This window comes from Heterodontus francisci, chromosome 47 (genome assembly GCF_036365525.1).
Source record: "Heterodontus francisci isolate sHetFra1 chromosome 47, sHetFra1.hap1, whole genome shotgun sequence".
In the NCBI taxonomy this organism is placed as follows: Eukaryota; Metazoa; Chordata; class Chondrichthyes; order Heterodontiformes; family Heterodontidae; genus Heterodontus; species Heterodontus francisci.
The window spans coordinates 2,237,020-2,262,104 of record NC_090417.1 but is presented as its reverse complement, the minus strand read 5'-3'; the positions used below and the strand labels follow the sequence as shown (position 1 = coordinate 2,262,104).

At 48.0% G+C, this 25,085-nt stretch overlaps 1 protein-coding gene across 2 annotated transcripts in view; it reads left to right on the top strand.

Annotated features, from left to right (window-relative positions):
* Positions 1-25,085, top strand: part of LOC137357040 (phytanoyl-CoA hydroxylase-interacting protein-like) — a 78,925-nt gene that overhangs the window by 28,421 nt on the left and 25,419 nt on the right. For both annotated transcript variants that reach the window (XM_068022987.1, XM_068022988.1), the window contains one exon: positions 16,611-16,783. In XM_068022987.1, the coding sequence (XP_067879088.1) occupies positions 16,619-16,783 (165 nt within the window). In that variant the 5' untranslated portion in view covers positions 16,611-16,618. The remainder of the gene's footprint in view (positions 1-16,610; positions 16,784-25,085) is intronic.

The window sequence follows — 25,085 nt, the reverse complement described above, 5'->3', positions numbered from 1 at the left end:
ATACATAGAGTGTAGAGCAATTCAGCCCCACCTTCATTCATCCATTCAGAAAGATTCTCTTGGGCTCTTTTCTCTGGCTGAGAGGTGAACTGACAGCAGTCTTGAAGATTATGAAGGGGTTTGATAGGGGGGGAACGTAAAGACGTTTCCTGTTGTGGGGGGGAAACCAAAACTAGGGGCTATGAATATAAGCTGGTCGCTAATAAATTCAATAGGGAATTCAAGAGAAACTTTGTTATCCAGAGACGGGTAAAAATGTGGAACTCGCTACCACAGGCAATGGTTGAGGTGAATAGCATAGATGCATTTAAGGGGAGGCTGGATAGAAAAATGAGGGGGGGGAAGGAATAGCAGGATAAGCTGGTCAGGTGAGATGAAGAGATAAGGGAGGAGGCACGTGTGGAACATAAACATCAGCATCGACCAGTTGCTTCGAATGGCCTATTGATGCTGCCTCCTTGATATAATATCCTTCTCAAAATCCAATTATTTTTTGATGATTGCTAGGTTTTGCCTCCAATGCTGTCCCTTCCACCATCGCTGCTAAGCTACTACACCTAACAACGGGTGCAGAACTCGCGAGGGGAGCAGGTAGTGTCAGAGGTAAGGAGCTACCTGACCTCAGAGACAGAATAGACACAAGGCCCAACATAACCGAGATGTTCAACTTAAAACACACTCTTCTTACTTTTTTGCTTTTATCTATTCACGGGGTGTGGGCGTCGCTGGCTAGGCCAGCATTTATTGCCCATCCCAAATCACCCTTGAGAAGGTGGTGGTGAGCAGCCTTCTTGAACCACTGCAGTCCATGCGGGGTAGCTACACCAACAGAAGGGAGTTCCAGGATTTTGACCCAGCGACAGCGAATAACGGCAATATAGTTCCAAGTCAGGATGGTGTGTGGCTTGGAGGGGAACTTGCAGGTGGTGGTGTTCCTGTGCGTCTGCTGCCCTTGTCCATCTAGATGGGAGAGGTCGTGGGTTTGGAAGGCGCTGTCGAGGGAGCCTTGGTGAGTTGTTGCAGTGCATCTTGTACTTTCTGGCCTACATTTGCTCACGGCCCGACAAAGCCTCAAATTTAAAATTCTCATCCTTATGTTCAAATCCCTCCATGGCCTCCTTCCTGTAAGGCATGGTTCTGTGTTTCTTCCTTCCTAACCGCACTGTACCTTCAACACATGGACTGCAGAGGTTCAAGGTGGCTCACCACCACCTTCTTAAGGGCAGAGAATAGCAGCGAGGGGCATGTGTTCATACTGGCATGTGAAATTTAACCTCGCCTACGGTATTTATTACCCGGACTAAACAGGTTTCTTTTGCTCAGTGGGTTCATGCAATTCCTGGTGTGATACTGAATCACGTAGACCAGGAAACGTCTTGGGTTTGTGCAAAGCTTTTTGATATTTGGTAGCAGTGCCCCTAAGATTGGGGTGGGAGGGTGCAATCTGGCAGTTTCCTGCTCCTGATCGCTCCCCAGTAACCATTCTGGGCAAAGTGCATGCGTTTGCACATCAAGTGAACACAGAAAAGGCCTTCGAGTGTCGCTCCGCGTGTCTGCCCTCCCTAGTCAGATGTCCTGCCCATTGTGAGTGATGTGCTGGAAGGAGTAGCAAGGTTCAGTTGTGATCAAAATAAGACTCAGATTATAAAATTAATATGGCATAAGCTAAGAAAGGAGGCAAAGGGAGGGGAGGAGGAGCCTTGACTCCAAAGCAGTGAATAATGTCCTGCTTGGGCTGTGATCACACGGTTTTTAGTTGGATTGTAACTAGCCTCAAACAGATCAAACAAGGAGACTTCATCCTCCCAATAAACACAGGGCGGATGGCAAAGAGTTAACAGCCTGATAATAAAGTGGCTGCAATTAAATCCACGAGCTAGCTTTTAACGTTACTGTAATGTGAGGAATTGACTATAAAATGGCACTAACTATTCCAGCTGTCAGCTTCCATTACACCGTGCTGGCACATATTCCAGAATGTTCCTCACTTTAATCTGCTGCATTCATCATTATTATAGATGGAATGTCATTTATTAAAATGCTTTCATTTAGTGGCAAAACGCGCTTGAATATAAATTTGTTATTAGCATAAAAGGTTGTTTTATTCCTTTTTTCTAAACTACATCGTTTTAAGCCCATATGACAATATCAAGAGTAAGGACAGACTTTTCGAAAGCTAAATGCACCCACTTTCTCCCCATATCTTCTGAATTCAAACGAACCAGGCCATTGTCCAACTGGACCTTGACCTCCATAAATATCTTTTATACCTCAAACCGAACAAAAATTCAACATGTTTCTGCATTCTTTAAGAAATTGTCGGAACAGGAAAAGCAACCAAGGTCATCTCTTTTTGAAAGCTAAACGCACCCACCTTCTCCCCATATCTATCAACCCCCACCCACCTTCTCCCCATGCCCCTCGATCCCACTCACCTTCTCCCCATATCCCTCGATCCCACCCACCTTCTCCCCATATCCCTTGATCCCACCCACCTTCCCCCATATCCCTCGATCCCACTCACCTTCTCCCCATATCTATCAACCCCCACCCACCTTCCCCTATATGCCTCGATCCCATCCACCTTCTCCCCATATCTATCAATCCCCACCCACCTTCTCCCCATATCCCTCGACCCCACCCACCTTCCCCCATATGCCTCGATCCCACTCACCTTCTCCCCATATACCTCGACCCCACTCACCTTCCCCCATATCCCTCGATCCCACTCACCTTCCCCCATATCCCTCGACCCCACCCACCTTCCCCCATATCCCTCGACCCCACCCACCTTCCCCCATGTCCCTCGATCCCACCCACCTTCCCCCATGTCCCTCGATCCCACCCACCTTCTCCCCATATCCCTCGACCCCACCCACCTTCCCCCATATCCCTCGACCCCACCCAACTTCCCCATTATATGCTTCGAGCCCACCCACCTTCCCCCATATGCCTCGACCCCACCCACCTTCCCCCATATCCCTCGACCCCACCCACCTTCCCCCATATCCCTCGAACCCACCCACCTTCCCCCATATCCCTCGAACCCACCCAACTTCTCCCCATATCCCTCGATGCCACCCACCTTCCCCCATATCCCTCGATCCCACCCACCTTCCCCCATATCCCTCGATCCCACCCACCTTCCCCCATGTCCCTCGATCCCATCCACCTTCCCCCATGTCCCTCGATCCCATCCACCTTCTCCCCATATCTCTCGACCCCACCCACCTTCCCCCATGTCCCTTGATCCCACCCACCTTCCCCCATATCCCTCGATCCCAACCACCTTCTCCCCATATCCCTCGACCCCACCCACCTTCCCCATATGCCTCGATCCCACCCACCTTCCCCCAAATGCCTCGATCCCACTCACCTTCCCCCATGTCCCTCGATCCCACTCACCTTCCCCCAAATGCCTCAATCCCACTCACCTTCTCCCATGTCCCTCGATCCCACCCACCTTCCCCTATATGCCTCGATCCCATCCACCTTCTCCCCATATCTATCAACCCCCACTCACCTTCTCCCATGTCCCTCGATCCCACCCACCTTCCCCTATATGCCTCGATCCCATCCACCTTCTCCCCATATCTATCAACCCCCACTCACCTTCCCCCATATCCCTCGATCCCACCCACCTTTCCCCATGTCCCTCGATCCCACTCACCTTCCGCCAAATGCCTCGATCCCACCCACCTTCTCCCCATATCCCTCGACCCCACCCACCTTCCCCATATGCCTCGATCCCACCCACCTTCCCCCAAATGCCTCGATCCCACTCACCTTCCCCCATGTCCCTCGATCCCATCCACCTTCTCCCCATATCTATCAACCCCCACCCACCTTCTCCCCATATCCCTCGACCCCACCCACCTTCCCCCATATGCCTCGATCCCACCCACCTTCTCCCCATATACCTCGACCCCACCCACCTTCCCCCATATGCCTCGATCCCACCCACCTTCTCCCCATATACCTCGACCCCACTCACCTTCCCCCATATCCCTCGATCCCACTCACCTTCCCCCATATCCCTCGACCCCACCCACCTTCCCCCATATCCCTCGACCCCACCCACCTTCCCCCATGTCCCTCGATCCCACCCACCTTCCCCCATGTCCCTCGATCCCACCCACCTTCTCCCCATATCCCTCGACCCCACCCACCTTCCCCCATATCCCTCGACCCCACCCACCTTCCCCATTATATGCTTCGAGCCCACCCACCTTCCCCCATATGCCTCGACCCCACCCACCTTCCCCCATATCCCTCGACCCCACCCACCTTCCCCCATATCCCTCGAACCCACCCACCTTCCCCCATATCCCTCGAACCCACCCAACTTCTCCCCATATCCCTCGATGCCACCCACCTTCCCCCATATCCCTCGACCCCACCCACCTTCCCCCATATCCCTCGATCCCACCCACCTTCCCCCATGTCCCTCGATCCCACCCACCTTCTCCCCATATCCCTCGACCCCACCCACCTTCCCCCATGTCCCTTGATCCCACCCACCTTCCCCCATATCCCTCGATCCCAACCACCTTCTCCCCATATCCCTCGACCCCACCCACCTTCCCCATATGCCTCGATCCCACCCACCTTCCCCCAAATGCCTCGATCCCACTCACCTTCCCCCATGTCCCTCGATCCCACCCACCTTCCCTTATATGCCTCGATCCCATCCACCTTCTCCCCATATCTATCAACCCCCACCCACCTTCTCCCCATGTCCCTCGATCCCACTCACCTTCCCCCATGTCCCTCGATCCCACTCACCTTCCCCCAAATGCCTCAATCCCACTCACCTTCTCCCATGTCCCTCGATCCCACCCACCTTCCCCTATATGCCTCGATCCCATCCACCTTCTCCCCATATCTATCAACCCCCACTCACCTTCCCCCATATCCCTCGATCCCACCCACCTTCCCCTATATGCCTCGATCCCATCCACCTTCTCCCCATATCTATCAACCCCCACCCACCTTCTCCCCATATCCCTCGACCCCACCCACCTTTCCCCATGTCCCTCGATCCCACTCACCTTCCCCCATCTCCCTCGATCCCACTCACCTTCCCCCATATCCCTCAATCCCACCCACCTTTCCCCATGTCCCTCGATCCCACTCACCTTCCCCCAAATGCCTCAATCCCACTCACCTTCTCCCATGTCCCTCGATCCCACCCACCTTCCCCTATATGCCTCGATCCCATCCACCTTCTCCCCATATCTATCAACCCCCACTCACCTTCCCCCATATCCCTCGATCCCACCCACCTTCCCCTATATGCCTCGATCCCATCCACCTTCTCCCCATATCTATCAACCCCCACTCACCTTCCCCCATATCCCTCGATCCCACCCACCTTTCCCCATGTCCCTCGATCCCACTCACCTTCCGCCAAATGCCTCGATCCCACCCACCTTCTCCCCATATCCCTCGACCCCACCCACCTTCCCCATATGCCTCGATCCCACCCACCTTCCCCCAAGTGCCTCGATCCCACTCACCTTCCCCCATGTCCCTCGATCGCACCCACCTTCCCTTATATGCCTCGATCCTATCCACCTTCTCTCCATATCTATCAACCCCCACCCACCTTCTCCCCATGTCCCTCGATCTCACTCACCTTCCCCCATGTCCCTCGATCCCACTCACCTTTCCCCATATCCCTCGATCCCACTCACCTTCCCCCATGTCCCTCGATCCCACCCACCTTTCCCCATGTCCCTCGATCCCACTCACCTTCCCCCAAATGCCTCGATCCCACTCACCTTCCCCCATGTCCCTCGATCCCACCCACCTTCCCCTATATGCCTCGAACCCATCCACCTTCTCCCCATATCTATCAACCCCCACCCACCTTCTCCCCATATCCCTCAACCCCACCCACCTTCCCCCATATTCCTCGATCCCACCCACCTTCCCCCATGTCCCTCGATCCCACCCACCTTCTCCCCGTATCCCTCGACCCCACCCACCTTCCCCCATATCCCTCGACCCCACCCACCTTCCCCCCATGCCTCGATCCCACCCACCTTCTCCCCATATCCCTCGACCCCACCCACCTTCCCCCATGTCCCTTGATCCCACTCACCTTCCCCCATATCCCTCGATCCCACCCACCTTCCCCGTTATATGCCTCGACCCCACCAACTTCCCCCATATGCCTCGATCCCACCCACCTTCCCCATATCCCTCGACCCCACCCACCTTCCCCCATATGCCTCGACCCCACCTACCTTCCCCCATATGCCTCGATCCCACCCACCTTCCCCCATATCCATCAACCCCACCCACCTTCCCCCATATCCCTCGATCCCACCCACCTTCTCCCCCTATCCCTCGACCCCACCCACCTTCCCCCATATGCTTCGACCCCACCCACCTTCCCCCATATGCCTCGACCCCCACCCACCTTCCCCCATATCCCTCGACCCCACCCACCTTCCCCCATATCCCTCGATCCCTCCCACCTTCCCCCATATCCCTCGAACCCACCCACCTTCCCCCATATCTCTCGATCCCACCCACCTTCCCCATTATATGCTTCGAGCCCACCCACCTTCCCCCATATGCCTCGACCCCACCCACCTTCCCCCATATCCCTCGAACCCACCCACCTTCCCCCATATCCCTCGAACCCACCCAACTTCTCCCCATATCCCTCGATGCCACCCACCTTCCCCCATATCCCTCGAACCTACCCACCTTCTCCCCATATCACCCAATCCCCACCCACCTTCTCCCCATATCCCTCAACCCCCACCCACCTTCTCCCATATCCCTCAATCCCACCCACCTTCTCCCCATATCCCTCAATCCCCCTTTCCAGCTTCTCCCCATATCAATCCCACCCCCTTCTCCCCATATCCCCCAATCCCAACCCACCTTCTCCCCCTATCCCTGAATCACACCCACCCACCTTCTCCCCACATCCCTCAATCCCATATCTTCTTCCCATATCCCTCAATCCCACATACCTTCTCCCCATATCCCTCAACCCCCACCCACCTTCTCCCATATCCCTCAATCCCACTCACCTTCTCCCCATATCCCTCAATCCCCCTTTCCAGCTTCTCCCCATATCAATCCCACCCCCTTCTCCCCATATCCCCCAATCCCAACCCACCTTCTCCCCCTATCCCTGAATCACACCCACCCACCTTCTCCCCACATCCCTCAATCCCATATCTTCTTCCCATATCCCTCAATCCCACATACCTTCTCCCCATATCCCTCAATCCCACCCACTCATCTTCCCCCATATTCCTCAATCCCGACCCACCTTCCCCCCATATCCATCAATCCCATCCACCTCTCCCCATATTCCCCAATCCCAACCCATCTTCTCCCCCTATCCCTGAATCACACCCAGCCACCTTCTCCCCATATCCCTCAAACCTTCGCCCCATATCCCTCAATCCCACCCACTCACCTTCCCCCATATCCCCCAATCCCACCCTTCTTCCCATATCCCCCAATCCCCACCCACCTTCTCCCCATATCTCCAATCCCCCCCACTCATCATCCCCCCATATCCGTCAAACCAACCACCATCTTTCTCCCCATATCACCCAATCTCCCACCCACCTTCTCCCTATATCCCCCAATCACCTTCTCCCCATATCTCCAATCCCCCCCACTCATCTGCCCCCCATATCCATCAATACATCCACCATCTTTCTCCCCATATCACCCAATCTCCCACCCACCTTCTCCCTATATCCCCCAATCACCTTCTCCCCATATCTCCAATCCCCCCCACTCATCTGCCCCCCATATCCATCAATACATCCACCATCTTTCTCCCCATATCACCCAATCTCCCACCCACCTTCTCCCTATATCCCCCAAACCCCCCACTCACCTTCTCCCCATATCCCCCAACTCATCTTCTCCCCATTCACCCAATCCCCCCACTCATCTTTTTTTTTAGAGATACAGCACTGAAACAGGCCCTTCGGCCCACCGAGTCTGTGCCGAACATCAACCACCCATTTATACTAATCCTACACTAATCCCATATTCCTACCAAACATCCCCACCTGTCCCTACACTTCCCTACCACCTACCTACACTAGTGACAATTTATAATGGCCAATTTACCTATCAACCTGCAAGTCTTTTTGGCTTGTGGGAGGAAACCGGAGCACCCGGAGAAAACCCACGCAGACACAGGGAGAACTTGCAAACTCCACACAGGCAGTACCCGGAATCGAACCCGGGTCCCTGGAGCTGTGAGGCTGCGGTGCTAACCACTGCGCCGCCCTCATCTTCTCTCCATATCACCCAATCCCCCCACTCATCTTCTCCCCATATCCGTCAATCCATCCACTCATCTTCTCACCATATCCTTCAATCCCACCCACCCACCATTTTCCTCAGGGACCCAACATACCCCACCACCTCCTGTACACACCTTCTCTTCATACCCCTCAATCCTGCCTCTCTTAAGAAACACATGTAATTGTCTCTTTACCCCATTTACACGGTCTGTCTCATGGTAACTTCTCTGGTAACTTGTCTCATGGTTAGAATCCTCTGTAACCTGACTTCCTTTCTTGCTTTTTCATATCTCCTCTGATATCTGAACCCATCACCACAGGCAACAGTTTGAACAGATCAATGTTGGTCTTCCGTCCGAGAGAGTGCACTGATATACCGGGATTTCGGGGATGCAGTCATGTTGGCTTTACTCTGTAAAATCCTTGATCTCAGGACACAGTGAAACTTGTCCCCTGCGCACACCCCCGCCCTAACCCTGAGTGCGACAGGATAAAGGTAAAAGGTGCTGCAGGCCCTATCTCAGATAACATAGTGAGGGTTCATGTCTGCAACAGCCCTGCTGAAGTATGTGTTCCCAATGCCTGACAGGCAGCATTATCCAACCCAGCAGAGCAGCAACGTTACAGCCTGGGGCAATCCACAATTAGAAGGCAGTTGAGTGAGTGAGTGAGTGAGCATGGGTGTGTGTGTATATGTGGGAGAGCACTTAATGGACTCTGCTTGGCATAGAAGGCGATCACCTCCTCTGGTGATGCTCTGTGTCCTCAATTTCATGTTCGTAAAATACAGACCCTTTATTTTCACAGGCAGAAAATAGCTTACCACAAATCAGAGAGAGAGAGAATTATATATTGAATACACACACAGACATGTCCATTGGGAGACAGACATTGAGGGAGAAGCATCTAATCACTGCTTGTGGCACAGAGAAGGATCATGAGATTGATCCCTCACACCAGGGGAAGTTATGAGGTAGGGCTAAAAAAACTCAAGAGCTTCAGCCTCGAAAGGAGGCAAATGAGAGGCCTCGGACATTTATAAAATACCACGCGGAATAAAAATAGAAACAGCGGTAAGATGTTGTGATGGGGAGGGAGCAGTATCACGTTTTCAAAAGGAGATGAACGAGGGGCTGAATTGCCTTCCTCACTGGTACTGATCTTTGTAAGAGGTGCATTTATAATCAGGATCTTTCCTTTTCGAGAAGCATTGTTGCCATAGCAACAAAAAATGAAATAGATTAGTTTTCTCAACACTTGACCTAATGATGCAATATATATCTGCTTTAAAATACATCAAGAGGTCACGAAAACAGTGCAGGCGCATGACAGGAATAACACACCATCTGCTACCTCCCTACTTTCCCAAACCCCCCTCCCCCCCACATCCTCCATCCCTCTCTCCCTTCCCATTCACTGTCCCTCAATCCACCCTCCTGACCTCCCACCAACCCCCGACCCATTCACTACCCTCCTGTTGCTCCCTCCCACCCACCTGCCCATCCTCACTCCCACCCACCAACCCTCCACAAAGATGGTGATCGTCTGCTTAACAGTGCAGTGTCTGTCGAGGTGCAGTCAAATCAGAGCTGATGGTCAGGCTGGTCGGAGTCATAAGTAGCAAAAAGGAAGATGGTTGTGGCTGTTAGAGGTCAATCATCTCAGCCCCCAGGACATTGCTGCACGAGTTTCTCAGGGTCGTATCCCAGGCCCAACCATCTTCAGCTGCTTCATCAATGACCTTCCCTCCATCATAAGTGGGGATGTTCGCTGATGATTGTACAATGTTCAGTACCATTCACAACTCCTCAAATACTGAAGCAGTCCATGTCCGTCTGCAGCAAGACCTGGACAACATTCCGGCTTGAGCTGATAGGTGGCAAGTAATGTTCGCCCCACATAAGTGCCAGGCAATGACGATCTCCAACAAGAGAGAATCTAACCATTTCCCCTTGACGTTCAACAGCATCACCATTGCTGAATTCCCCCATCATCAACATCCTGACCAGAAACTGAACTGGAGCAGCCACATAAATATTGTGGCTACAAGAGCAGGTCAGAGGCTGGGAATTCTCAAGTGAGTAACCTACCTCCTGACTCCCCAAAGCCTGTCCAACGTCTACAAGGCACAAGTCAGGAGTGTGGCGAAATACTTTCCATTTGCCTGGATGGGTGCAACTCCAAAAGCACTCAGGAAGCTCGACACCATCCAGGACAAAGCAGCCCACTTGAACGGCACTCCATACACCACCTTAAACGTCACTCCCTCCACCACTGGTGCACAGTGGCAGCAGTGTGAACCATAAACAAGATGCACTGCAGCAACTCACAAGGCTCCTTCGACTGCACCTTCCTAACCCACGACTTCTACCACCTAGAAGAACAAGGGCAGTAGATGCATGGGAACATCAACACCTGCAAGTTCCCCTCCAAGTCACACACCATCCTGACTTGGAACTATATCACCATTCCTTCACTGTCACTGGATCAAAATCCTGGAACTCCCTTCCTAACAGCACTGTGGGTGTACCGACACCAGATGGACTGCAGCGGTTCAAGAAGGCAACTCACCACCACCTTCTCAAGGGCAATTAGGGTTGGGAAACAAATGCTGATGTTGCCAGCGATGCCCACATCCCATGCAAATGAATTAAAAAAAAGGCCAGGCCCAGCTTGTAATTGGTGCGAGCCTAGAATCCCCCAATTAAGTCCAGGTTCTCTACACGTGCCGAAACCCTAATGTGGAGCCCAGTGCTCTGTCTGAGTGTGCAGTACGGGAACGAGGGGCTGCAAATAAAATGGAAGCAGCGGCAGGATATCGCAGAGGAGGCCCTGAAACCTGACCTCGGCTGGATGAGTCGATATTTCATGCTTGACTCAGAATGGGGAGGTAATTGCTATCGTTTAAGCTCCACTTTTACCAAGAATTACCAGTGAAAGTGATGGAAATTGCAGCATCCGCAGATATTCATTACACAGCACATTTCTCCAGAACTGCCAACTGCTGCAGGGCACGGGGTTCCCTTTAGGAAGTGTGGGTGAATGTTGGCTTTGCAGGTGCCAGGGTGACTTTCAGTTGGAAGGGACAGTAAGTTGCAAAGGGACTTAGATGGACAAAGTGAATGGGCAAATGGAGTTCAAATGTGGGCAAGTGTGAGGTCATCCATCTTGCACCCAAGATAGATAAATTGGCAGTATTTTCGAAATAGTGAGAGACTAGGATAGATAAGGCTTGTATTCCCTTGCGTGCCGAAGACTGATCTGATCGAGGTGTTTAAAATGTTAAAAGAATTTGATAGGATAGATAGAAACGATTTCTGTGGTGACGAATTCAAGAACAAGGGGACATAACCTTAAAATTGGAGACAGGCCATTCACGAGGGAAATCAGGAAACATAGTAAAGCTTTCTTCCTATGAGGCTGTGGATGAAAGCGTACAACTGGTTCCAGCAAGAGTGAGACATTAGATTTTTGTTAAGCAAAACTTTCAAAGGATATATCATCGATGCTTCTCACTGGTGTTAACTATACAGCCTGTAATTGACTGTAATGGTTAATGCTATTTGCCTGATATAGACAGATGCCTGTGTTAAGCAGGGACCATGTAAGTGGCGGGAAGTGTATTGCATTTGCTTGTTCACTAAATAAATCCACAAATGTTTGATCTCAATGTTTCAAGAACTTTCTTGATCTTGAGGAATAGATAAAACATCAAATCACAAGTAAAAAACATGCTATCGTCTAGAACTTGGGGGGGCACAGTCTTAGAATAAGGGGATCGATGATTTTAGACTTCTTTACTCAGAAGGTTGTGAATCTTTCTACCCCAGAAGGTTGTGAATGCTCCAGCTTCGAGTTTATTTAAGGCCGAGATAGGCAGATTTTTGGTCTCTCAGGGAATCAAGGGAAATGGGGAGTGGGCGGGTAAGTGTTGAGGCAGAAGATCAGCCATGATCATATTGAATGGCGAAGCTGGCTCGATGGGCCGAATGGTCTACTCCTGCTCCTGTTTCTTATGATCTTACGTAACACAATAGCTGAGGAGTCTCATCCTTTCCCATACCTCATGGCCCACATACGATACGGCCCTACCTGCCTGCGCCATCACTTTTTGAAAATTTAAACAGTTTCATACACAAGAAGCTTCAACAAATGCGTGAACGGCACCAAAGCACGCGAGTTGTAAAACACTCTCCACACCCCACACCCCGTCCTTGCAACAGCCCCATGAAATTAATGGGAGGGAGAGGCTTTGTCGTCTTAAAGTTCACAAATTGTCACCTTTGAAGTGATTAACTTTATAACAAAGGCACACAATGCTTGTTGAATTATTCCAATATATCGGAGAGGCAAATCAAGTCCGAAGGAGAATATGGAGCAATAGGGCAAATTGCAAAGATGTAGGGATGGAGACCTGGAGAAAATCCACCATTTTACTTTGTGGACATATGATGCTGCAGTTTTATCCCCCAAATGGTGGGGACTGTGGTACAAAGGAACATAGTGGTAGGGTCTGAAGTTCTATTAATGGATGATAAATATCTGGTAGTTCAAGATAATAGGGTGAACAGGTGTTGGGTGTTAATTAGTTAATTGTATTCGAGTGTGTGTGTATATATAAAAAGGAGCCAGCCAGCATTGGCTGGTGGTGTTGTTTGGAGAGCAGAAGTAAGCTCTGGCAGTGACAAGCAATAAACAATCTCCACCAAAGCATCCTAGTCTCAGTATCTTCTTCACAAACAGGCCTGGAGATTTCTCTAACACATCGGAAATAGGAGCAGGAGTAGGCCATTTGGCACCTCGAGCTTACTCCAGCATTCAACTAGATCTGGCTGACTAGCTGATCTTCTACCTCAATGCCATTTTCCTGCACTATCCCCATATCCCTTGATAGCTTTAATATTTAGAAATCTATCAATCTCGGTCTTGAACATACTCAATGACTGAGCTGTCTAGGGTAGAGAATTCCAAAGATTCGCCACCCTCTGAGTCAAGAAATCCCTCCTCATCTCAGTCCTGAATGACTGACCTTTTATTCGGAGACTGTGTCTCCTGCTTCTCGACCTCCCCAGTCAGGGAAAACATCCTTCCTGCATTGACCATGTCGAGCCCTGTAAGAATTTTGTATGTTTGAATAAGATCACCTCTCATTCTTCTAAACTCCAGAGAATAAAGGCCCAGTCGTCTCAATCTCTCCTCATAGGACAATCCCACCATCCCAGGAATCAGTCTGGTGAACCTTCGTTGCACTCAAGCATATTCTTCCTTAAGTAAGGTGACAAAAACTGTACACAGTACCTGAGGTGCAGTCTCACCAAGGCTCTATACAACTGCAGCAAGACTTTTTTACTCTGTACTCAAATCCTCTTGCAATAAAGGCCAACATATCATTTGCCTTCCTAATTGCTTGCTGCACCTACATGTTAGCTTTCAGTGACTCATGAACAAGGACACCCAGGTCCCTTTGGTCATCAACACTTCCCAATCTCTCACCATTTAAGAAATATTCAGCATTTCTAATTTTCCTACTGAAGTGGATAACTTCAGATTTTTCCTCATGATATTCCATCTGCCATGTTCTTGCCCACTCACTTAGTCTGTCTAAATCCCCTTGAAGCCTCTTTGCATTCTCCTCAACTCACATTTCCACCTAGTTTTGTGTCATCAGCAAACTTGGAAATATTACTTTTGGTCCCCACATCCAAAGCATTGATATAGATTGTGAATAGCTGGGGCCCAAGCACTGATCCTTGTGGTACCCCACTAATCACTGACAGCCGACCTGAAAATGACCCATTTATTCCTACTCTCTGTTGACCACTCAATCCACACCAGTATATCACCCTCAATCCCACGTGCTCTAATTTTGCTTACGAACCTTTTGTGTGGGACCTTATCGAAAGCCTTCTGAAAATCCAAATACACCACATCCACTGGTTCCTCCTTATCTATTCTGCTAGTTAAATCCTCAAAAAACTCCAACATGCTCTTAAAAAGATACCATTTACAGCTACACCCAACTCAAACATAATACAGTTCCAAGCTCAGTATCAGGCCAATCCAAATACTCGTGACAAACTGACACTTTTTATAAATTTCTTTCACTCCAGTTCTGCATTACAAGATTATACCAAAAATTAAAATACAATTCCATACCATGAGAATTTAAATGGACATATACTTTTACATTAACTTCAGTTAGTAAGCTGGTTTCCTTACCCACAAGCTCTTTTATCTTTGGGCTAACGAGATCAGTGCAACTCCCTTACTTCATTATCCATTAATAATCTTACTCTTGTTACATATAATTGCTACTTCCAAGTGAAACCTTTAATTGTGAGAGTGTATTTGATTCTGTACCACCTAGTGCCAGCTAATGCCCCAATTTTACAGAACTTCAAATAAAAAGATAGCAATCATCCAGATGCTTTCTCTTCACAAGAATAACTGTTGTCCTTGAATCCATTATCAGTCATTCTTACCATGAGACTTAGGAACCAGTATAGAATCTTTCATTAAGCTCCTTCACTGAGTTAGTGATTACTTTACATTAAAACTGGCCAGCACTGTAGGGTCAGTCTCAGTTCAAATGTTCAGCGCTCAACGTTTGAAAATGGAACCATACTCCGTACTTAACAAACAAAGACTAACATTAGTACAATATTGAGAAACATCAATAGCAATGTTACATGAGCACACTTCAAGTCAGTCTGAGACTCGGCAGGATCTCTGATTACAATTGGGATTGTGCAAGTGTCACACCAGGAAGGTGACCATTCAGGATTTTACATTGAAGGGGCATTCTGAAGTATTTTGGAAGGAGATCCCTGCAGACCATTACTTCAGGGGATGAAAGGGGTGCATGGCAGACTGAGGTTGCACACGGGCTGCAGGAGCAGGACGGATAGGTAGAATGCATTTCTTAGTTCCATACTTGCATCGATTTGTACTTGATATTTCTGTGTATGGGGTGGGGGCAAGAATTTTAAACAAGTGTCACATGTTGAGGGCTTTCTCGACTGTTGGTTCTATCTCCTGGGAGAGGCAGGCCATTCCTTACAGTATTGGACACTGTGATCGAACAGAAAGCCAATGCAGCTGCAAATAAATAAACGTTTTACAATGGAGGGAAGCATTGACTACATCTAGTGGGAGCAGATAGCAGCGTTAAAGGAGGGTGGCTTGTTAGTTAAATAGATTAACAGATTCCCCAGTCAGAGATGACAGACTGAAGCAGCACTAACCTTTCTGATGTGAGAGGTGGCTAGCAATGAACATTGTTCAACAGCGTCTCGCAGGATCACAGATTGTCAGGGACAAATTGAGAATACAAAGCACATATCAGCAACAACTCTCGACTGAACTGCTATGCAGACACGAGTGCCCCTTTTTATTACTTTGGTGAGAGTACCGAGCAGTAAATGAGTCAATGTTGTCCACTGAGTCTCTGGCACCTTGGTGCAAATGCCATCTCCTAACTCTTGAGCATACCATCTTTACGCTGAGAGTTGGTGAGTGCAAAATGCTTTGCCAGAGGGAGTGGCCAGGGAAGAGACCATTGCATCTTTTAAAAATAAATTTGGACGATACAGGATGATGGGGAAGAGTGTGGGGCAGAGGGATTAGTTTTAGATTGCTCCAGTAAAGAGCTGGCAAAACATGATGGGCTGAATGGCCTCTTTCTGTGCTGTGAACTATTAATATTCTATTAACAGTTGTGCAGGAGGTTTGTAATGACTCGTCCACTAACTGTCCCTTTGTGTCTGAATACTGATCCCTCCTGGTGATATCACAAGAGATTGTGAGTACTATCCACACCCAATTGCTCTGTGGCACTGCCCCACTTTCTGTATTGAGATATTGCGATTCCCACCTCCATAACATTGCACAACTCTGCCCCTGTCTCAGCTCATCTGCTGCTAAAACACTCTTCCATGCCTTTGTTACCTCTAGACTTGACTATTCCAATGCACTCCTGGCTGGCTTCCCATCTTCCACCCTTCATAAACTTCAGCTCATCTATAACTGTGGTGCCCAATAACCCTGTCCCAATATTTCTTCAGGTGGCTTAGTATCAAATTTTGTTTGGTAAATTACCTTGGGGTGTTTTACTGTGTTAAAGACACAATATAAATGTAAGTTGTTGTTGCTGATGGTTAATTATTGGCAAATCTCACTTCCCACAACCACCGCGCACCCCCCCCCCCCCACCACACAAGCTGTGTCGAGGATCAAGCAGCCACACCGCAATGTTGCTCAAGGTGAAGTTGTCTCTTGCTGTGTAAGAAATGCTCTCCTTTTCTCCTCCAACAGCACTGAAAATGGAGCTGCTGTCAACACCTCACAACATCAAAATTACCAACATTACCTGTGACTCTTTCAAGATCTGCTGGGACACAGATGTGAAGGACAGGGAGCGCATCACACATTACTTTGTTGACCTCAATAAGAAAGAAAACAAGGACTCCAACAAATTCAAGCACAGGGTAAGCTTGTTCCAGGGTTCCAGGTTGGCAGCTTAATACATAGATATATATGGCACAACGAATTATTTTCTGTGGGCTATTGAATATGTTTAACTTTGGGTTCAGCCTTTTCAAGTTAATCAAAGGGACTTGAAATCGCTCTTATTCCAATGAACATCTGATAGGCTCGTGTCTGCTTGCTCTGTTCAAATCAAATTTCACTAGGGTAGATTTTCCTTTTGTTTTACTCAATCTGGGAATGTGCGCATCATTAGCAGGGCTGGCATTTATTGCCCATTCCGAGTTTCCCCTTGAGAAGATGCTGATGAAGTCTGTGTGGTGAAGGTACTCCCACAGTAGGTAGGAGTTGTTAGGCAAGGAGTTCCAGGATTTTGACCCAGCAACGATGCAGGAACAGCCGATATATATCCAAGTTGGAATGATATGTGACTTGGAGGTGACGGTGTTCCCATGCATCTGCTGTGTTCATTCTTCTTGGTGGTGAAGGTCATGGGTTTGGAAGCTGCTGTTGAAGAAGCCTTGGTGAGTGTAATCCTTCCTTTTCAGCACTGGAGCATAACTACCTGTCAGGGTATTGCAAAACTGGGCACAATTCTCAATCCAGTCAAGTGATCTTTAACTGAGCCTGCTGCAACATCAGAGACAGAGATATAATGAGTCTACAGTCCAAGATATCCAATTCCCAGCTTTCCACTATCCACTTATATGTAATTGTCATAACTGGAAATAAACTCGACTATTAGTCTTAGCCTGAATCTAACAGTCTGACAGATAATTACCACCTATCTAAATGGGTAGCTCACAGGGTGTGTTATACCTCAAATTAAAGGGTGCGCTTCAGTTCCTGGCTGGCTTAGCTTGCTGTTGGAAATTGTTTCCTTGCAGCAAAGTCCAATTCAATGTGTTGAGAGAGAGCCCCGATCATATGGCTAAATGACCTTTCTCATCCACAACTATCTTATGATCTTGTGATATTCCTTCTGAGCTAAGGAGAGCAAGATTGATTTCCCACATCAGCAACAGTAAAAGGTAAAACCAAACAGAAACTGTCCTGACTAATGGAATACAAGGTAACCAAAGGCAACATCCGAGAAGAATAAGGTTATTGATTCTAACTGACCCAGGTGGCTGCAGCTGACAGTTTATTGATGACAAGAAGCCAGCTGAGAGATATTAACAGCCATCTCTGACTGATGCAAGGAAACAAATTCCAATTGAAACTTTGTTTCAAAATACTCCCAAAACAACAGCTATACCAGAGAGGACTTCAGTGAGACAGAATTAGCTCATCTGACAGAGGGAAAGAGAAAGAGAGAGAGAGAGAAAGTTCGAGAGAGAGAAAACAGAGAGGCAGAGAGAGAACAAGACAGAGAGAGGGAGAGATAGAAAGAAGCAAAAGAGAAGCAGAGAGACAGACAGAGAGAGAAACAAAGAGAGGCAGAGAGAACAAGATAGAGAGAATCAGAGAGAAGCATAAGAGAGAAGCAGAGACAAACAGAGAGAAATAAAAAGTGAGGCAGAGAGGGACAGTGAGAAAGAATGAGACATAGAGAAGCATAAGAGGGACAGACAGAGAGAGAGAAATAAAGAGACAGGCAGAGAGAGCATGACAGAGACTGAGGGAGCAGAGACATCGACATTGAGAGACAGAGACATGGAGAAAGAGACAGGCAGAGAGAGAGACACACACACACAAAGAGAGACAAACAGAGGGGGAAAGAAGCAGAGAGTGACAGAGATCGAGAGAAACAGAGACAGAAACATAGAGAGAGAGAGAGAGACACACACACACACAAAGAGAGATGCAGAGGGGGGAAAAAGTGAAAGAGAGAAAGGAGGATAGAGAGAGAGAGAAAGAGAAAGAGAGAGAGAGAGAGAGACAGAGACATACAGAGACAGATAGAGAGTGAGAGTGAGAGAGTACAAATCACATTTGTTCCAACACTACATCTTTGCTAAACCCTAGTTGCAGTGAAGACTGCCCTGGTGAGAGTGGACATTCTATTACAAGTCTAGGGTGGTTCAAGGATTGGTAGAATGACTTTTACTCATTACAATGACTCAGCCAGGTAGTGGGGAGGGGACCTTATGATTGCCACCTCACCCACCCGCTGCCGAGTGTTCCGCTGCCCTGAAGGCGGTGACTCATGCTGGGTCGGGCTCCACAACACCAGTTCCGTCACATAATTTTTAGCATCCATTCACGCTCATCCCAGGAGAGCAAGAGGATTTAAGCAGAAACCTGCAGAAGTGCAGAAACAAAACGATGAGAAAAAGCAAGCTCCCATTTCACAGAGACCGTAGACAGGTGCGGAGTGCCCTGGCGCACTTCCCGCGTGTGTTATTAACACCACTCAGCTCCTGGCCTCATTACAGCCTTGGTTCAAACATGGACAAAAGAGCTGAACTCAAGAGGTGAGGTGAGAGTGATTGCCCTTGACATCAAGGCAGCATTTGATCGAGTATGACATCAAGGAGCCCGAGCAAAACTGGAGTCAATGGGAATCGGGGAAAACTCTCCACTGGTACCTAGCACAAAGGACGATGGTTGTGGTTGTTGGAGGTCAATCATCTGAGCTCCAGGACATCACTGCAGGGTTGTGTCCTAGGCCCAACTATCTTCAGCTGCTTCATCAATGACCTTCCTTCATCATAAAGTCAGAAGTGGGGATGTTCGCTGATGATTGCACAATGTTCAGCACCATTCGCGACTCCTCAGATACTGAAGCAGTCTGTGTAGAAATGCAGCAAGACCTGGACAATATCCAGGTTTGGGCTGATAAGGGCAAATAACATTAGTGCCACACAAGTGCCAGGCAATGACCATCTCCAACAAGAGAGAATCTAACCATCTCCCCTGGACATTCAATGGCATTACCATCGCTGAATTCCCCCACTATCAACATCCTGGGGGGGGGGCGGTATAGTTGACCAGAAACTGAACTGGAGTAGCCATATAAATACTGTGGCTACAACAGCAGGTCAGAGGCTATAAATCCTGCAGCGAGTAATTCACCTCCTGACTCCCCAAAGCCTGTCCACCATCTACAAGGCACAAGTCAGGAGTGTGATGGAATACTCTCCACTTGCCTGGATGGGTGCAGCTCCAACAACACTCAAGAAGCTCGACACCATCCAGGACAAAGAAGCCCGCTTGAGCTGCACCCCATCCACAAACATTCACTCCCTCCACCACTGACGCACAGTGGCAGCAGTGTGTACCATCTACAAGATGCACTGCAGCAAAGCACCAAGGCTCCTTAGACAGCACCTTCCAAACCCACGACCTCTACCACCTAGAAGGACAAGGGCAGCAGCTGCATGGGAACACCACCATCTGCAAGTTCCCCTCCAAGCCGCACACCATCCTGACTTCTGTCATGCAGGCCCCCACTTGCCACGAATGAGGCACATTAATTTCACCACATGAACATTAAATTTCAAATTGTTGCTGGGAAGAAGGGAAGGCCTGCGACAAGGGGTTGCCAGGCCCCTGGCTGGAAAGACATTTTTGCATATTAACAGCCAGTGTTTGGAACAAAGGAGGTATTCCCCGCTCCAATACAATCCACAAACAGACGTGGTCGAACCCGTTGGTCACATGACTAGCCTGCTTGGCAGTCTGGGTTTTTTTCTGGGTTGTGCAGTTTGAACTGAGAGCCTGCAGAAAGCAAAACGCTCCTGGACTCAAGCAGACCTCCTCTCCTGTCAGTCTGCTCCCATCTCTTTCTCACAGAACTCCAAAAACCACTGAAGACACATGAACCCCAAGAGAGAAAAGTCTCCGACAGCAAACAAGTTTTAAGAAGAATACTGGGCCCCAACGAAAAGCAAGATCTACCTACAATCAAGGACTCTAGTGAGCTCGAAGAACCGTAACAAAAAACCCTCTTCAGAGACTGCCTCAAACTTTTCCACTTTATTTTTTCTTCTGCTCTTTTCTGTCCCTATCTGTTTGCATGAATCACGTGTGCATGTCGTGCATCCATAGGCGTTAACTAAATTAGAGTTTAAGTTTAATAAATTTCGATCTTTCTTCTTTAAACCTAATAAAGTCTGGGTATGTGCTGGTTTCTTTGCCTTATAATTGGAAAGCGGTGAACAAGGATTCACCAAGGGGGAGCTAAAAACACGGTGTGTTTAAAATTAAACCCTGTTACAGTAAGACCAGGTGAAGGCTGAAAGGGAACCCGAGACCTCTTTCTCACCTGGTCGTAACACTTCACTGCCGCTGGATCAAGATCCTTGAACTCCCTTCCTAACAGCACTGTTGGTGTCCTTACCCCACATGGACTGCAGCGATTCAAAAGCAGCTCACCACCACCTTCTCAAGGGCAATTTGGGATGGGCAACAAATGCTGGCCTAGCCAGCGACACCCATATGAACGAATAAAAAAAAACCTGCAGACTGTTACTGCCCCTCTGACAGCCACGTGGCCAGTGGAGAGATAGGGTTACTATAGTCTCGGCCTCATGTCGTGCAAGATTCCCATTCCTGGGAATTGTACAGCAGCCTGAGGCGGACAGACAGCTGGGTGGGGATACGGAGATTTATCCGCATTGCTTGCCCCTGTCTCCTCCAGTTCAGGCTGCAACTGCTGAATATAAACAAGTTGGTTCCCGAGATTCGAGCAGCGCTGAGATTCCTGCTCTTGCGGCTCATTCCCTCTTGCTCGGGTTCATATTGTGTGGGCTATAAAACGTTTAATCCCAGTTAATCAGAAGCTGCCCGCAGGGACTTTGATGCAATTACAAACTACTTAGTGTAATGTTTTGGAATTAAAGCCATCGGCTCCTGTCTAATTACGCTGGCATTCCCCCACTTTGCAGCTTATTCAGCCCATGCAATGGGACCATCATCTGCACTCTGGGGGAGTCTGACTGACACAGATTGATTTCTTATATAATCATCCATAATTCACATGGGATTTCTTTTTCGAAACAGCTCCACACAGGTGATGAATGAGCTGTTAGTAGATTCTATTCTAGCCTTTAACTGACTTCCAGGTATCTGTTATTCTATATATAAAATCCCCATCCTGAACCCCTTGACCAGATTCCAGCCTGTACCTCACTCCAAGGTATCTGTTATTCCATATATAAACCCGCCAATTAGATTCTAGCCCGTAACTCACTCCCGGGTATCTGTTATTCTGTATATAAACCACCTGAACCCCTCGATTAGATTCCAGCCTTTAACTCACTCCCAGGTATCTGTTATTCTGTATATAAACCACCTGAACCCCTCGATTAGATTCCAGCCTTTAACTCACTCCCAGGTATCTGTTATTCTCTTTATAAACCAGGCAAACCCCTCGATTAGATTCCAGCCTGTAACTCACTGCCAGGTACCTGTTATTCTACATATAAACCAGGCAAACCCAGCTATTAGATTCCATCCTGTAACTCACTCCCAAGTATCAGTTATTCTGTACATAAACCAGGCAAACCCCTCGATTAGATTCCATCCTTTAACTCACTCCCAGGTATCTGTTATTCTGTACATAAACCAGGCAAACCCTTCGATTTGATTCCAGCCTGTAACTCACTCCCAGGTATCTGTTATTCTGTATATAAACTCCCAAACACCTCGATTTGATTCCAGCCTGTAACTCACTCCCAGGTATCTGTTATTCTGTATATAAACAAGGCAAACCCCTCGATTAGATTCCATCCTTTAACACACTCCCAGGTATCTGTTATTCTGTACATAAACCAGGCAAACCCCTCGATTTGATTCCAGCCTGTAACTCACTCCCAGGTATCTGTTATTCTGTATATAAACCCCCAAACCCCTCGATTAGATTCCAGTCTGTAACTCACTCCCAGGTATCTGTTATTCTGTACATAAACCAGGCACACCCCTCGATTAGATTCCAGCCTGTAACTCACTCCCAGGTATCTGTTATTCTGTATATAAACCAGGCAAACCCCTCGATTAGATTCCAGTCTGTAACTCACTCCCAGGTATCTGTTATTCTGTATATAAACCAGACAAACCCCTCGATTAGATTCCAGCCTGTAAATCACTCCCAGGTATCTGTTATTCTGTATATAAACCAGGCAAACCCCTCGATTAGATTCCAGCCTGTAACTCACTCCCAGGTATCTGTTATTCTGTATATAAACAAGGCAAACCCCTCGATTAGATTCCAGTCTGTAACTCACTCCCAGGTATCTGTTATTCTGTATATAAACCAGACAAACCCCTCGATTAGATTCCAGCCTGTAACTCACTCCCAGGTATCTGTTATTCTGTATATAAACGCCCAAACCCCTCGATTAGATTCCAGTCTGTAACTCACTCCCAGGTATCTGTTATTCTGTATATAAACGCCCAAACCACTCGATTAGATTCCAGCCTGTAACTCACTCCCAGGTATCTGTTATTCTGTATATAAACAAGGCAAACCCCTCGATTAGATTCCAGCCTGTAACTCACTCCCAGGTATCTGTTATTCTGTATATAAACTCCCAAACCCCTCGATTAGATTCCAGTCTGTAACTCACTCCCAGGTATCTGTTATTCTGTATATAAACGCCCAAACCCCTCGATTAGATTCCAGTCTGTAACTCACTCCCAGGTATCTGTTATTCTGTATATAAACCAGACAAACCCCTCGATTAGATTCCAGCCTGTAACTCACTCCCAGGTATCTGTTATTCTGTATATAAACGCCCAAACCCCTCGATTAGATTCCAGTCTGTAACTCACTCCCAGGTATCTGTTATTCTGTATATAAACGCCCAAACCCCTCGATTAGATTCCAGTCTGTAACTCACTCCCAGGTATCTGTTATTCTGTATATAAACGCCCAAACCCCTCGATTAGATTCCAGTCTGTAACTCACTCCCAGGTATCTGTTATTCTGTATATAAACGCCCAAACCCCTCGATTAGATTCCAGCCTGTAACTCACTCCCAGGTATCTGTTATTCTGTATATAAACAAGGCAAACCCCTCGATTAGATTCCAGTCTGTAACTCACTCCCAGGTACCTGTTATTCTATATATAAACCCCCATACCCCTCGATTAGATTCCAGTCTGTAACTCACTCCCAGGTATCTGTTATTCTGTATATAAACCCCCAAACCCCTCGATTAGATTCCAGCCTGTAACTCACTCCCAGGTATCTGTTATTCTGTATATAAACTCCCAAACCCCTCGATTAGATTCCAGTCTGTAACTCACTCCCAGGTATCTGTTATTCTGTATATAAACCAGGCAAACCCCTCGATTAGATTCCAGTCTGTAACTCACTCCCAGGTATCTGTTATTCTGTATATAAACCAGGCAAACCCCTCGATTAGATTCCAGTCTGTAACTCACTCCCAGGTATCTGTTATTCTATATATAAACCACCCAAACCCCTCGATTAGATTCCAGCCTGTAACTCACTCCCAGGTACCTGTTATTCTGTATATAAACCCCCAAACCCCTCGATTAGATTCCAGCCTGTAACTCACTCCCAGGTATCTGTTATTCTGTATATAAACTCCCAAACCCCTCGATTAGATTCCAGTCTGTAACTCACTCCCAGGTATCTGTTATTCTATATATAAACCACCCAAACCCCTCGATTAGATTCCAGCCTGTAACTCACTCCCAGGTACCTGTTATTCTGTATATAAACCCCCAAACCCCTCGATTAGATTCCAGCCTGTAACTCACTCCCAGGTATCTGTTATTCTGTATATAAACTCCCAAACCCCTCGATTAGATTCCAGTCTGTAACTCACTCCCAGGTATCTGTTATTCTGTATATAAACCAGGCAAACCCCTCGATTAGATTCCATCCTTTAACTCACTCCCAGGTATCTGTTATTCTGTACATAAACCAGGCAAACCCCTCGATTTGATTCCAGCCTGTAACTCACTCCCAGGTATCTGTTATTCTGTATATAAACTCCCAAACACCTCGATTTGATTCCAGCCTGTAACTCACTCCCAGGTATCTGTTATTCTGTATATAAACAAGGCAAACCCCTCGATTAGATTCCAGCCTGTAACTCACTCCCAGGTATCTGTTATTCTGTATATAAACGCCCAAACCCCTCGATTAGATTCCAGTCTGTAACTCACTCCCAGGTATCTGTTATTCTGTATATAAACGCCCAAACCCCTCGATTAGATTCCAGCCTGTAACTCACTCCCAGGTATCTGTTATTCTGTATATAAACAAGGCAAACCCCTCGATTAGATTCCAGTCTGTAACTCACTCCCAGGTACCTGTTATTCTATATATAAACCCCCATACCCCTCGATTAGATTCCAGTCTGTAACTCACTCCCAGGTATCTGT